Raw genomic sequence first — 15,102 nt, forward strand, 5'->3', positions numbered from 1 at the left:
GCCCTACCTCCCATTTTCTAGAACTTAACTGGAGATACAAGTCTCAGGTCCTTTTGTGCCTGGTCTGGCTTTGAACCTTGATCCTCAGATGTCAGCCTCCTAAGTAGCTAGGATTTAAAAATACTTCTGAAAAGGAATAGCTGCAAGACAGACTTCAGTATCAGAAGAGGATCTCAGCTAGTATAGAGCTTAGACCAAAGGTCTTTACAGAAACTGTTGAAAATTTCAGAACATGGATGAAAATTGATTATTTCTGTTCAAAGTTCTCAAACCAATAATGGAGTAGTTATTACAGTTTAAAAATTATACTCTTTAATTTTGCAAGCATACTAATGCCAGAAAAGTATATATATATATATACACAAATGTATATATATATACATTCTTAGATTATTTTAGAAAAAATTGACACACAGAAGAAAAATAGCTTAAAATAAATCAGTAGCTAAATTGTTGAAGCCACATTACCAGGAGATTATAATCAATCAGTTCAACTTTTCCTGCTGTTAGTTTTCTTATGACTTAATGACTAATTTCTTCTTTAAAGGATGACTCTGAATAGATGGGATGTAAAGCCTTTTTCCATAAAAGCATGTAAACATTCTGTGATTTAATAACAAGGTCAAATTCCTGGAATATGTATCTGCCAGTTTTATTTTTCAAAAAAATTCATCAGTTTTAATAAGTGAACCATTCAGGATTCTGCACATTCTGTTAAACCACATAAAGAATTCATAATGCATCCTGCTGTTACACAGATAAATTAGAAATTTTAATTTGTACGTCAGTCATATAGAACATAGAATATTCTTGCACTGAGACAATACTGAAAACTATAATGAATGACAATATTCAAGAAAGCTTGCTGATTTTAAGTACCTACAGGTGAAATCCTTTACAATTCATCTACACATTTAAGAGCTATAATATAATCTTGAAATAGTAAGGCATTATTTCATACCTTTGTTATGAAGACATATAAATAAGACAAGGAATGAAAAAGAGCAAAGTCTATAATCTAAATCCTATAGTGAACTGAGGCTTTGAGCACTGTCCTTAGGCTTTCTCAATGCTAGTGCTTTGCCACTTGAGCCGTTGCACCACTTTCTGGCTTTTTTCTGGCTTTTTTCTATGTATGTGATACTCAGGAATTGAACCCAAGGCTTATGCATACTAGGCAGGCATTCTACCACTAGGTCATGCTCCAGAGCCTGTGTAGTGACCTTTTTGAGAAATCTGAACAATCTAAATTATTCTGAGAGACTTTTCTAAATTTCAAAATAATGTGGAAATCTATTTGTATCACAGTTCCAATGTTAACTTTAGACACACTATTCTAGTGGTAGCATTGCCAGCACTAGTGGGAAAGTCCATGAGACTCTTATCTCTACCACCAAAAAGCCAAAAGTGGAGCTGCAGCTCATCTGGTAGAGCACTGGGCTTAAGCAAGAAAGCTCAGGGACAGTACCCAATTCCTGAGCCCAAGTCCCAGGACTAGCATATATGAAAGAGAAAGAAAGAAAGAAAGAAAGAAAGAAAGAAAGAAAGAAAGAAAGAAAGAAAGAAAGAAAGAAAGAAAGAAAGAGAAAGAAAGAAAGGAGGAAGGAAGGAAGGAAGGAAGGAAGGAAGGAAGGAAGGAAGGTGAGAAAGAGAGAAGGAGAGAGAGAGGAGAGAGAGGAGAGAGAAAGGAAAAGAAAAGAAAAAAGAGAGGGGGGAGGCAGGGTGGGCAGACAGACAGACATGAAGAAATGTTAAACATCCAAGGACATGAAGGAAATACATACCAAAAATGGCAGAGATTTCATCTTAGACCAATCAGAATGGCCATTTTGAAGAACACAAACAACAAATGTTGGTGAAAATATGGGAAATGGAACTTTACTGCTGCTACTTTACTGATATGTGTCAATGAGTGTACTTACTATGAAAATCAGTAAGGGTGTTTTCAAAAAACTACTAAAAATAAAGTTATTCTGCAACCTAACAATACCATTCCTGGGCATTTATTGAAAGGAATGCAAGTCAGGATATGTAGAGGCACCTACACACCCATTTTCACCCCAGCACCATTCACATAGCCAAGTTATGGGAAACAGCTCAGATGCCCTAAAACTGATGAATAGAGCAAGAAAATGTGTGTGCATAAAAATTTTTAAGATAGAAAAGGAATGAAGGTATGTCATAATGCAAGAAAATGAATATCTGGAAATCATCACATTAAATAAAGCCAGGTGCAGCAGGTCATGTGTTTTCTCTCATGTGTGCATGCTAGGCATAAAATATAAGCCTATATATAAGCACATAAGAAGATCACAAATGCTGGGCACCATGCCTCATGCCTGTAATCTTAGCTACTCAGGAGGCTCAGATCTAAGGATGGAAGATCAAAGCCAGCCAGGGCACCAAAGTCCATGAGTCTCTTATCTCCAATTAACCACCAGAATACTGGAAGTGGGGAGTGGTTCAAGGGGTAGGGCAGTAGCCTTGAGCTAAAGAGTTCAGGGACAGCACCCAGGCCCAGAGTTCAAGCCTCACGACTGACCAGAAAAAAAAAAATAACACACACTGGGTAGTGGTAGTTCATGCCTGCAATCCTACCTATTCAACAAGCTGAGATCTGAGGATCACAGTTCAAAGCCAGCCCAGGCAGGAAAGTCTAGGAGGCTTTTATCTCTATTTAATGACCAGAAAACCTGAAGAGGCACAGTAGCTCAAGTGGTAGAGTGCTAGTCTTAGGCAAGAGCTCAGGAGCAGGGCCCAGGCCCTGAGTTTAAGCCCATTCCACCCAATCGCTCCCTCTCTCCCTCTTTCCCTCTCTCCCTCTCACCCTTTCTTCCTTTGTCTCTCTGTCTCTGTCTGTCTGTCTGTCTGTCTGTCTGTCTCTCTCTCTCTCTCTCTCTCTCTCTCTCACACACACACACACACACACAAACACAACCAATCTAACTAAAGGATGATTCGTGTGTGTGTATGTATGTTTAAAACCTACCATGGTAAAACCCTGTAAACAATTAACATGTATTTTTTACTTGAAAGTGCTGAAAACAGAGCAGTTAGAGTTATATAAGTTAGGCAGGCAGAAAATACAATAACGTATTTTAATAAAAAATGAACAATGGGAAGTTGAAAGATGTCTGGGTATAGGAGAGGGGGAGAAGATAAACGGAGTGGGAACACAGCCAAAATACTTTATGTACATGTATCAAAATAGAACAATAAAATTTGCTGAGATTGGTCTGGGAAGGGGGAAGAGAGGAATTATGGAAGGGTGGGTCCCGTCAAGATGCATCGTCTACATAAATGGACATGGTAAAATGAAACCTCTTTGTACGATAGTTGATGCTAATAAAAAAATACTCAAATGTCCTTGAGTGGGCATGTGGCTCAACAAACTGTGAGGTATGCACATCATAGACTATTATCCATCTACAAAAAGCAACTATTGAACTGATCCATGCAACAACTTTGATGAACCTAGAAGAATTTACACTAAGTGAAATAAGTCAATTTCAAAAAGAATATACACTGTATGATTCCATTTATATAACAGTCATTAAACAAAATCATTATAGTATTTGGTGGCTATAGATTAGATATGGGAAAAATATGAGTATGAATATAAAGGGACAGGTGTGGGAGGCTTATGAATAAGTATATCAATTGTGTTATATTGATTGTGATTTTTGTTACACAGAACTGCATGTGATAAAATTGCACATCTTTATATACATGAAGAGAATGAGTACTTATATAATTAACTGGTACAATATGAAATAAGTTTCTGTATATTTCCCAGTGTCATCTTTCTGTTTTTGATATTAGCATTACACAAGATACCAACATTTGAAACTGGTCAAGGCTGAAGGGAACATTTATATTTTCTTTCCAATAGTTTATTTAGGTACCAGGGTGTGAAATCAACCTCAGTGCTATTCCTTAGCATTTTTGTTCAAGGATCACAATGCTACCACTTGAGCCACATCTCTACTTCTTGCCCTTTGGTAGTTAACTGGAGATAAGAATGTCCGAATTTCTTAGCTAGCTTTGAACTATATCCTCACATTTCAGCATCATCACTAACTAGGATTAAAGAGATGAGTCACCAGCATCCAGCTTATAATTATTTTAAAATAAAAGATTAAGAAACTATTTAGTAGGCTGGGAGTCTGGCCTAGTGGTAGAGTGCTTGACTAGCATGCCCGAAGACCAGGGTTCAATTCCTCAGTGCCACATATATAGAAAAGCAGGAATTGGTGCTGTGGCTCAAGTAGTAAAGTTTTAGCCTTGAGGAAAGCTCAAGTGCTCAGGCCCTGAGTTCAAGCCCCAGGACTGGAGGGGAAAAAAAGGAGCTGTGCATGTTGGTGAACACCCATGATCCTAGCTACTCAGTAGGCTGAGATCTGAGGATTGCAGTTCAAAGCCAGCCTGGGAACCAAAGTCCATGAGACTCTTATTTCCAATTATCCACTAGAAAACCAGAAGTGGGGCTTGGCTCAATGGTAGGGTGGTTGCCTTGAGTGGAAGAAGTCAAGGACAATGCCCAGGCCTAGGGGTAGGGAGGTAGCCTTGAACTGAAGAGCTCAAGGACAGTGCTCAGGCCCAGAGTTCATGCCCCACAACGGAAAAAAAAAGTATTTACTAATACTTTCATTATGTATTAAAGGATAAAAATATTTTAGAAACTGATGTGAGAGTAATCATTATCAGTTCTTGAAGAATTTACAATATTGAAAATGAAGTTCATATAATAAAATCTGTCACACAATGAAGCTGGCCTTTGTGAATATATTACTACTTTTAAGTTTTGAATTTGATATCTAAAATGATTTAAAAAGAGTAAGAGCAATACTGAGAAAAGTATAAAATCTTTTACATAGTTAATTTAGCCAGTAACAATAAAAGAAAGCACAAATGTTTTGGTGTAAGTTGAACAAGATGCAATGCTTTCTTCTTGGTAAAATAACTCAGTGAAACTAATTTTATTAAATACACTCCATTTCTGAATATAATGTGTTCCAAAATCTTTCCTTGGACAAATGATGATATCAAATCAAATGATGCAATATTTTCAAAATTAAGCTAAAAAAAGAGATATTGTAAACGGTATTAATGTCAGCTAATAACTTTACCTTATTTCCAACTTTGCTACTTCGGGTAACTCTCCAAAATTTATCTCTTCTACCTCTAGTTCTTTCAGAGCAGCCAGGATTTTCTGCTGATCTTTACTTGTAATTCCATTCTGAGGAAATTAATTTTAAGTAGTAGTGAGGTAGATAATATTTGATTAAACATTCAAAACCACTAAGTAAGCTTTCTATGTAACTTTGTATCTTAAAAAATAAATATTGGAAAAATAACAAACATAATAAGCATGTATTTCATTGCTGTTACAAAGCTAGTTACATCACATGAAACATATAGTCATAAAGCTGGATTATAGTCAAATTTTCTATATGTTAATAGTTGTGACGGACTCGAATCATATTATTAGATTTTAGCATATAATAGTTCAAAATACTGTAAAATGGGTTTTCCTTTGAAATATTTGAAATTTTATTGGTGATAAATGAGAAATAACCTTCTTGTTTAGGATCCAAATTTTACTTTTATTTTATTTCATTTTATTTTTGTCAGTCATGGGGCTTGGACTCTGGGCCTAGGTGCTGTCCCTGAGCTCTTCAGCTCAAAGCTATTGCCCTATCTCTGGAGCCACAGTGCCTCTTCCGCTTTTCTAGTGATTAATTAGAGATAAATCTATCTTTAGTGCCCAGGATGGCATTGAACCACAATCCTCAGATCTCAGCCTCCTAAGTAGCTAGGATTACAGGCGTGAACCACCATGCCCAGCTGAATTTTATTTTTAGCATTATACAAAATTTTCTACATTTTTTGCCAGTCCTAGGGCTTGAACTCAGGGCCTGAGCACTGTCCTTGGGCTTTCTAAAGGCTAGAGCTCTACCACTTGAGCCACAGTTCCACTTTAGGCTTTTTGGTGGGAAAGTATGGATAAGAGTTTCCACAGACTTTATTCTCATGATCCTCAGATCTCAGTAGCTAGGACTATAAGTAAGAGCCACTGGCAGCTGGCTAAGATTACTATTACACTTTTTATATTATTCTACTTATTAAAGTATCTCTAATACCTTCACAGCTACTTTTGATGGCAAAATAAGTCATGATAGTTTTCAGAACCTATAAAAAGCCTACTATCTGGAAGATACATACATATAGATGTGTGTGTATATATATATATCTACAAAAATCATTTCTAAGCAGCCTGTTAAAATCACTTCGAAATGAAGGACAATTTTAGTTGAAATATCATGACAATCTAAATCCAAATCCACAACTCTGTTCTTTAAGTAACAATATTATATAATATTTTAGATACGTTTATTCATGATACTATCTGGTTAAGAACCTAGCAAAAGATCCATCACAATCTATAGTCTCAGGATTTCAAAACAGAAAATAAAAGAATCCACAATTGGCTGGCAATGTAGTTTAGTGGTAGGGTGCTTGCCTAGCATGCACAAAGCCCTGGTTCAATTCCTCAGTACCACATAAACAGAAAAAGCTGGAAGTGGTGCTTTGGCTCACCAGCTAGAATGTTAGCTTTGAGCAAAAGGAGCTTAGGGACAGTGCCCACACCTTGAGTTTAAGCCCCAGGACTGGCAAAAAGACAAAAACAGAACTCACAATTAAAAAAACAAAGAAACAAACAAAAAAAACCAAGTCGGGCACAGTGGCTCACATCTGTAATTCTATTTTTTTTTTTTTGCCAGTCCTGGGCTTGAGCACTGTCCTTGGACTTTCTCAAGGCTAGAGCTCTATCACTTGAGCCACAGCACCACTTCCGGCTTTTTTCTATGTATGTGGTACCAAGGAATCGAACCCGGGTCTTCGTGCATGCTAGGCAGGCACTTTAACCACTAGGCCAAACTCCCGGCCCCACATCTGTAATCCTAGCTACTCAGGAGACTGAGATTTGAGATCATGGTTCAAAGTCAGTGAGACTCTTATTTCCAATTAACAAGTAGAAAACTCAGAAGTGGTGCTGTGGCTCAATGGGCAGGCAGTGGCCTTGAACTGAAGAGCTCAGGGACAGCGCACAGACCCAGAGTTTAAGTCCCATGATCGACAAAATAAAACAAACAACTGGTGGTGGGGAGGGGAGGGAAATGGGGACCAAGACATGAGAAAGGTTATCAATGTATGCGAAGTAATGCACCTTCTATCTGGTGAATATAATGTAACCCTTCTATTTATTACAATAAAAAATATATGAAAAAAAAACAAAAACAAACTACCCCAAAACAATAACAACAAAAACGGAATATATATGAAGGCTTTAAAACTGATACTAACCTTTGTAAATTCATCTTTTTTCATGGTCAAAAGATGTCTCAAAGTTATATCTCTTTCCTGTAGAAAACAGAAACCCCACCACCTTTCACTACAATTAGTACAAGGACAAGCAGATAAACATACCTAAGTTAGTTACGTAGTCCACTTGTAAGACAACTACCCAACTTTCTAGAAGGTCTTAGAGTATGTTGTTATCAAACTATACTACTGGAAAGACAGTATGTATTCACCTAAAAGAATAAGCATATCTGGGCCAGGAGTTTGGCCTAGTGGTTAAAGTGTTTGCCTAGCATGCATGAAGACCTGGGTTCGATTCCTCGGTACCACATACATAGAAAAAAGCCGGAAGTGGTGCTGAGGCTCAAGTGGTAGAGCTCTAGCCTTGAGAAAGTCCAAGGCCAGTGTTCAGGCCCTGAGCTCAAGCCCAGGACTGGCAAAAAAAAAAAAAAACCTTTAAAAAAAAAACTTTAAAAAAAAAAGAATAAGCATATCTAGTTTTCCAAATTAAATTATTTCCATTCATGTTTTCATACATAAAGGTAACAGCAGTTCTATAAAATTTGATATAAATTACATTTTATGGATATCCTAAATTTCAAATTATATCAGACTGACACATCAAAAGCATTCATTTTTACTTAATATTTCTCCAGACAGATGTAAGTTCAACACACACAAAATAAATTCTGAAATATATGGACCAACGTGCTCCTACGGGGAATGTGTCTTAAAGGAAATATGATTTTCTGCTTTAGCATCTTCATTTAGCTGATAGCTGTCATCTACTCAAAGTACACAGTATGTGTTAAAGCAGCCATATGGCTTAGCATGATTTAATTTAACCTTCATGATAACCCTATGCCAGCTAACATTGTCCTTATAAACAAAGATATTTAAATAACAAACTCCAGGTAATATTCAGAGCAAGAATCTTATATCAGGCTTCTGGTATTTCATGCAAAATTACCAACTACAAAAACAAAGGGCAACAGGACCAGATAGATTCACAGCCAAATTCTATATGGCCTTTAAAGTTGAACTCACTCCAAAACTATTCAAACTGTTCAATGAAACTGAAAGTTAAAGATTACTACCAAATTAATTCTATGAAGCCAGAATAACCCTCAACCCAAACCAGATGGGGATTCATCAAAGAGAGAGAACTATAGACCCATCTCTTCAATGAATATCAATGCAAAACATCTCAATAAAATTCTGATCAACACTAACCAAAAAAAATCATACACTATGATCAAATGGGATTCAATCTAGAGATGCAAAGCTAATTCAATATACATAAGTCAATTAGTGTAATTCAACACATGTATAGGAGCAAGGTCAAGAACCACATGGACATCTCAATAAACTCAGAAAAAGTATGTGGCAAGATCCAACATTCCTAAGCTAGGAATCCATGGATCATTCCTCGATATAATAAAAGCTTTATATGACAAACCTACAGCCAGAATTGTGCTTAATGGTGAAAAGTAAAAAACCATTTCTTCAAAAATTAAGAACAAGATAACGATGTCTGTTTTTTCACTCCTCTTCAATATATTACTGGAATTCCTAACTAGAGTAGTAAGGCAAGAGGCAAATATAAAGGGGATCTAAATAGGGAAGGAAGAAGTAAAACTATCCCCTTTCAGATAACATGATACTGTATTTAAAGTACCTCACAGATTCATCCCCCAAGTGACTTGAACTGATCTGAAACTAAAAATCAGGAGCTTTTCTGTATGACAACAATGAAAAGAGCGAAGGTGAATTTAGGAAAACAACTCCTTCTGTAATAGCCTCAAAAATGTCTAGGAATTAATTTAGATACGAAGAACCTCTATGAAGAAAACTTTAAAAATGCAAAAAGGAAATTAAAGCAGATTTAAAGAAGTGGAAAAACTTCCCATGCTTCTGGATTAGAATACTTAACATCGTGAAAATGACAACACTGTCCAAAGCTATCTACAAATTCAATGCAATTCTCATCAAAATCCCAACACCACTCTTCAATGATACAGAGAAGCAATCTAAATATTAATATAGAATAATAGAAGACTCCAAGTAGGCAAAACAAAAAAATCCTTAGCAGGAAGAACAGCCCTGGAGGAATATCAATACAAAGTTTCAAACACTATTACAAAGCCATATTAATAAGAACAGCTTGGTACTGGCACAAGAATAGGCCTAAAAACCAATGGAATAGAACAGAAGACCCAGAAATGAAGCCACACACCTACAGACTGATAGCCTCCTAATATTTGATAAGGAGCCAAAAACACAGAATGGAAGACAATCTCTTCAACAAATGGTTCTGGTATATAATGCAGAAAACTGAAGTTAGATTGTTATACATCACCCTGTACCAGAGTCAACTACAAATGGATCAAAGACCTTAATGCAAGTCCAGATACCCTGAAAATATTACAGAAAAGGATAAGGTAAACACTAAGGCTCGTTGGGCACAGGTTGAAATTTCCTAAGATCCAGAATCATGACAAAGTCATACATAAGTGTGACTGAATCAAACTGAAGCGTTTCTGCATGGAAAAGTATATGGCTAGCAAGATAAATATAAAGCCCACAGAATGGGAGATCTTTATTAACTATGCATCAACAAGGACCTCATATCTAAAATATAGGCAGAGCTCAAAGAATTAAACCTCCAAAAACCAAATCCTCAAAGAAACAACATGAATAAGTAGGCTAAAGAGAGACTGCTCTGAAGAAGAAATGTTGCTAAGAAGAATGGTTGCTAAGGGTGAGGAGGAAGCCTATTGGTGGAGTGCTCACCTAGCATGCACAAAGCCCTGGATTTGATTCCTCAGTACCACATGTACAGAAAGGGCCCGAAACGGTGCTGGGGCTCCCTTGGTAGGCTGCTAGCCCTGAGAAAGCCCAAGATGTGCCATGGCCCTGAGTTCAAATCCCAGGACTGGCAAAAAAGAAAAGAATGGTCACTAGACACATGAAGAAATGTTCAATATGGCCATAAAAGAAATGCAAATCAAAACAACATTGAGATTCCTCTTCACTCCAGTCACAATGACTATCATCAAGAAAACTAACCATGTTTTTCAACCACTTTAGAAAGCAGTATGGAGGTTGCACAAATGATGAAACAGAGCTTCCTTATAACCTAGAAATCCCACTTCTCGGTATTTATCCAATTAACCACAAACTAGGCTACACTAATGCCATCAGCATGAACATGTTAATTGCAGCGCTGTTTACCATAGCCAAGATATGGAATCAATCCAGATGCCTCTCCATGGAAAAACAGATCAAGAAAATGTGGCATATATACACAAAGGAATTCTTTTTTTTTTTTTTTTTTGCCAGTCCTGGGCTTGGGCTCAGGGCCTGAGCACTGTCCTTGGACTTTCTCAAGGCTAGAGCTCTACCACTTGAGCCTCAGCACCACTTCCGGCTTTTTTCTATGTATGTGGTACCGAGGAATCGAACCCGGGTCTTCATGCATGCTAGGCAAGCACTTTAACCACTAGGCCAAACTCCCAGCCCCCACAAAGGAATTCTTTACTTCCATCAGAAACAATGATATTGTCCCATTCCTAAGGGAATAGGAAGACTTGGAAAAAATTATACTAAGCAAAGTAAGGCACAGCTAAAGAAACACAGGCTGCATGGTTTCTAATTTCTAATAACTAGAATATGCCTATAAATCTACAAGTAAACCCAATGGGCAGTAAAAGAAACAATTCCACAGGGACATGATTAATTAAACAGCAATCTAAAAATTTACACAGTAAAGGAGATATTCTTAGGAATGGATCTCAAGGGTTCAATAGCTATTTGCCTAATATCATATAAAATGATGATTACAGAAATTAACTCCAAGAAATGAAAGAAGTTTTTTTTTTATTATACTCTTTGTGGTTCTTTTATTAGTGGGTCATGGGAGTTGAACTCTCCTGGACTCTGTCTGTCCATGAGCTCTTCAGCTCAAGGGTACCACCCTACCGCTGGGCTTTATCCCTGAGCTCTTCAGCTCAAGGCTATTGCCCTACCCTTGAGCCAAGCCCCATTTCCCATTTTCTAGGTTAATTGGAAATAAGAATCTCAGGTCCTTTTGTGCCAGGGCTAGCTTTGAACCTTGATCCTCAGATCTCAGCCTCCTGAGTAGCTAGAATTACAGCTAGGATTATACCGCCCCGTGGTTCTTTTTAAATTTCTTCTGTATTGTTTTCCTCGGTTTATTCCCTTCTGTCCTTTTATTATTATTTCAGTATCCTTTGTCGTATAAAATGTTATCTGATTTGGGAGGGTAAGGGGAAACACAGAAATGGTGGGACAAAGGGTGGAACAACAGAGTAGTGAAACCCACTAGACATTATGTTGGAAATGAACTACTGTATTCAACTTTGGAGGAAGGGAGGTCAGGAGGGGAAAACTGAAAAAGAATGAAGGATGGGGTGACATTGTTCAAATGGAAATGTATTAATTTCCTGAATCATATGACTGTAACCCCTCTGTATATTACCTTTACAAAAATTTAAACAAAAATAAAATACAGTGCAAAAAAGTATATAAAGCCAGGCACAGTAGCTCACGCCTGTAATCCTAGCTACTCAGGAGGCTGAGATCTGAGGATCAAGGTTCAAAGCCAGGCTGAGCACAAAAGGACCCGAGACTTATGTCCAATTAACCTCTAGAAAACAAGGAAACATTTAGCAGTGTATGAAATACACTAAAATTAGATATCTATAAATTTCTATACTAAAATTTTCTAAATGCTTTATTATTATAAGTTTATTATGTGCCATATTACCAACCTAGATAAAAGAATTTCATTCATATTTATTCTCATGAATATTTATTGGTATGTATTAACAAGAACATAAAACATATAATATGTAACTCACTGTGAGTTATATGAAATCTTACCTTTAACAAATCTGTCATATGTTCAAGTCCAAGACCATGTAAAAATATTTCCAGTTCTCCAAATGCTGTATATGAACTGTATATATTGACAAAGTCAGTTTCAGAACATACATGTGTAAATAATATACACATGTAATAATTCACAGAGAAAATGAGATTAAGAATGAATTAAAATGAGTCTATGTACAATTTGTAAGTTTACATACCAGAAGTAATGCTGTGTCAAAGAAACAAGCAAGGTTTCTTTTCATGCAAATTAACTCAAACCCAAGGCTTCATTCATACTTGTTAAATGCTAGGGTACTAAGCTACTCTCAAACACAAAGCAAAGACCATAAAAAGGGAAAATGGTGGTAGTAAAATGTAGTCCATCTTTCCAATAAATACAAATATTCACCAAGAAACACTGATCATTAAATACCTTTAATTGTAGCAAGAAAAAATTAAATGTGTTAGGAGGCAAACGGTTTGTAATCATGTACTGAACAACAATTGTTCACAGATTTTTTCTGAAAACATAGCTTCTATAATCAGAAATTTGCTAAAATAATGTGATATAGTATATAGAGTACCATCATAATCTTAAATGTTGAAATAACTAAAATTATATATTTAGCAAAGGTTTAAAGTTTAATGTATTTTTAAAGAATTAAAAATTAGCATCTTTTGTGAAATACCAGAGAACATATCACCTAAAATTTAGACATTTCTGAATATTTAAAAATGTTTGTAAATGTTTAAAATATCACCTAACATAGACTGTCAAATTTTTAAATAAAATACGTATTTAAGGCATTTCTCATTGCACTAAAATGTTACCTAAATAGATGATCTTTTTCTTTATCAGAATCAGCTGCCAGTAGCTTACAAAGTGTTTCTTCTTTAGTTAATTGTTGAAGTTTTCCTTCCAGTGGATTTAAAGTCAAAGAAAGAAAGTTGAAGATCTGAAAATAGTTCACAAACCATTCAAATAGTTAATAATTACTATATATTATCACTTACATTTAAAGGAAACTGAACATGTGAGACAAACTTTGACAATTTATTACCCTGACAAAAACTTGTATAGATGCTTCCTTGACCAAAAATAATTAGAAAAGAGAATCATACATCCAATTCAAAATAGTTCTGAATAAGATATATAACTAAAATACTATTTAACAAATGATTTAGAAAGGTAAGAAGTAAGGTAGTACTTTAAATATAATACTAAGCAGGAAGTAAGTAACAAGTATAATTTAATGTATACATATCCCAACTGTATCATTTAAAATAATGTGGTAAAATGCTTCACTTTCACAATCTAACTTCTTAAGAAATCAAGGCTATGTCATATAATCTAACAAAATAGATTTTGAGAAATGACATACTATGCTCTTAACAATTTATTATTTAAAATTAGGTGCCATCTACTTCAAATTTAATAATGGAGTAAAATAGCTAAGTTTTGAATTTTCAAATCTTAGAAACAAAACTTTAAACTTTTTTTGAAGATTTTTGTGATTAGCATCTTCTTAAAAATAATTTTAGAAATGCTGATTCTATTTAGAACATGATACTCATACTTATCAGATGGTTGAAAATTGAAAGAGACAGTTATCTTATGTTCAATTCAAGTGGCATGGTTTAATGATTATGTGATAAACCTTTGAAATCTTATATACTTTAAATTTCAGAAACTCAATGTATAAACTCTTGAACCCAGTAACTTAATTTTGTAATTATACCATAATTTTGTAATTATACCATATCTGATACTTGCTTAGAAATTACAGGCACCTTGCTAAAACATTAATGTCCAAACCAAAAGTTTTAACCAATTAAGTATTTAGTATATAACAAATATTTATTACTGAGTTTAAAATCTGAATAACAGCAGATCCTAACCCAAATTACTATAGACATTCACACATATACAGGAATAAATTTTAAATTTTAATATCTACTAAAATTACAAAACAGCATTTTAATGATGTGGTCAAATGTCCAAATATTAACATTTTACCAGCTTTCTTATCACATGTTAATTTTTAAAAATATGAAGCAATATGAAAAATTAAATAGCCCATTTAAATATGAAAAATTTAAGTCTATTTAAAAGTCAAATTATCTATTAGTCTATTACAATGTAATTTCTAAGAAGTTTATTATCTTCTCATATAAAAATTATATTATTAATACTTCAGCTTTGGAAGAATTAACAAAATAAAGGCTTCATTATCTGATCTGAGGAGAAAACTGATTCAAGTATTTAGTACTTAAATGTTATAATTATATTTGTGAATTCTAACGAAGTAAATGTTTTGTACGTGATAATGTGACAATATCAGACAAACATAGTCTAGCAGTATATGGATCAATACCTCAAGATGTTTATTTCTTTTTGCAATCTCACTTGGTGTCCTTCCATCCTTGGTCTGTAACATTTTATTAGCTCCAAGTTCAAGTAACTTTAAAATAACATTTTTATGACCCTGACGTGCTGCCCATGTTAAAGCCTGTGAGCAAAGAAGAATTTAAAGGAGTATACATGAGAGTGATTGAAAATATATCTACAGTATTTGTGGCACAATAAAAAATAGAACATTAATGAGTTTGTTCAATCTCCTTATTTCACAATATAATGACAACATGTTTCCAAAGTTGTAATAGCAAAGCAGATTGCAGTGCTTACAGATTTCATTAAACCAATGTTATACACAGTTAAGTGATTCTTGGAACAAAATAAACTATGTGTCACTGAAATATTTTCTTATTTGTGTTCTATAACCAAGGCTTTATGTTTATTGAGTAAAAGAGTCAAATAATTTACTTAAAAAATCTTTCAGCTGT

At 35.0% G+C, this 15,102-nt stretch overlaps 1 protein-coding gene across 1 annotated transcript in view; it reads right to left on the reverse strand.

Annotated features, from left to right (window-relative positions):
• Positions 1 to 15,102, reverse strand: part of Asz1 (ankyrin repeat, SAM and basic leucine zipper domain containing 1) — a 37,782-nt gene that overhangs the window by 6,708 nt on the left and 15,972 nt on the right. The window contains exons 6-10 of the mRNA XM_090332371.1: positions 14,634 to 14,768; positions 13,090 to 13,214; positions 12,271 to 12,346; positions 7,369 to 7,425; positions 5,130 to 5,239 (exon numbers count right to left, since the gene is read on the reverse strand). Of these exons, the coding sequence (XP_090188497.1) occupies positions 5,130 to 5,239; positions 7,369 to 7,425; positions 12,271 to 12,346; positions 13,090 to 13,214; positions 14,634 to 14,768 (503 nt within the window). The remainder of the gene's footprint in view (positions 1 to 5,129; positions 5,240 to 7,368; positions 7,426 to 12,270; positions 12,347 to 13,089; positions 13,215 to 14,633; positions 14,769 to 15,102) is intronic.

The sequence above is a fragment of the Megascapheus bottae genome, chromosome 5 (genome assembly GCF_031878675.1).
Source record: "Megascapheus bottae isolate mThoBot1 chromosome 5, mThoBot2.hap1, whole genome shotgun sequence".
In the NCBI taxonomy this organism is placed as follows: Eukaryota; Metazoa; Chordata; class Mammalia; order Rodentia; family Geomyidae; genus Megascapheus; species Megascapheus bottae.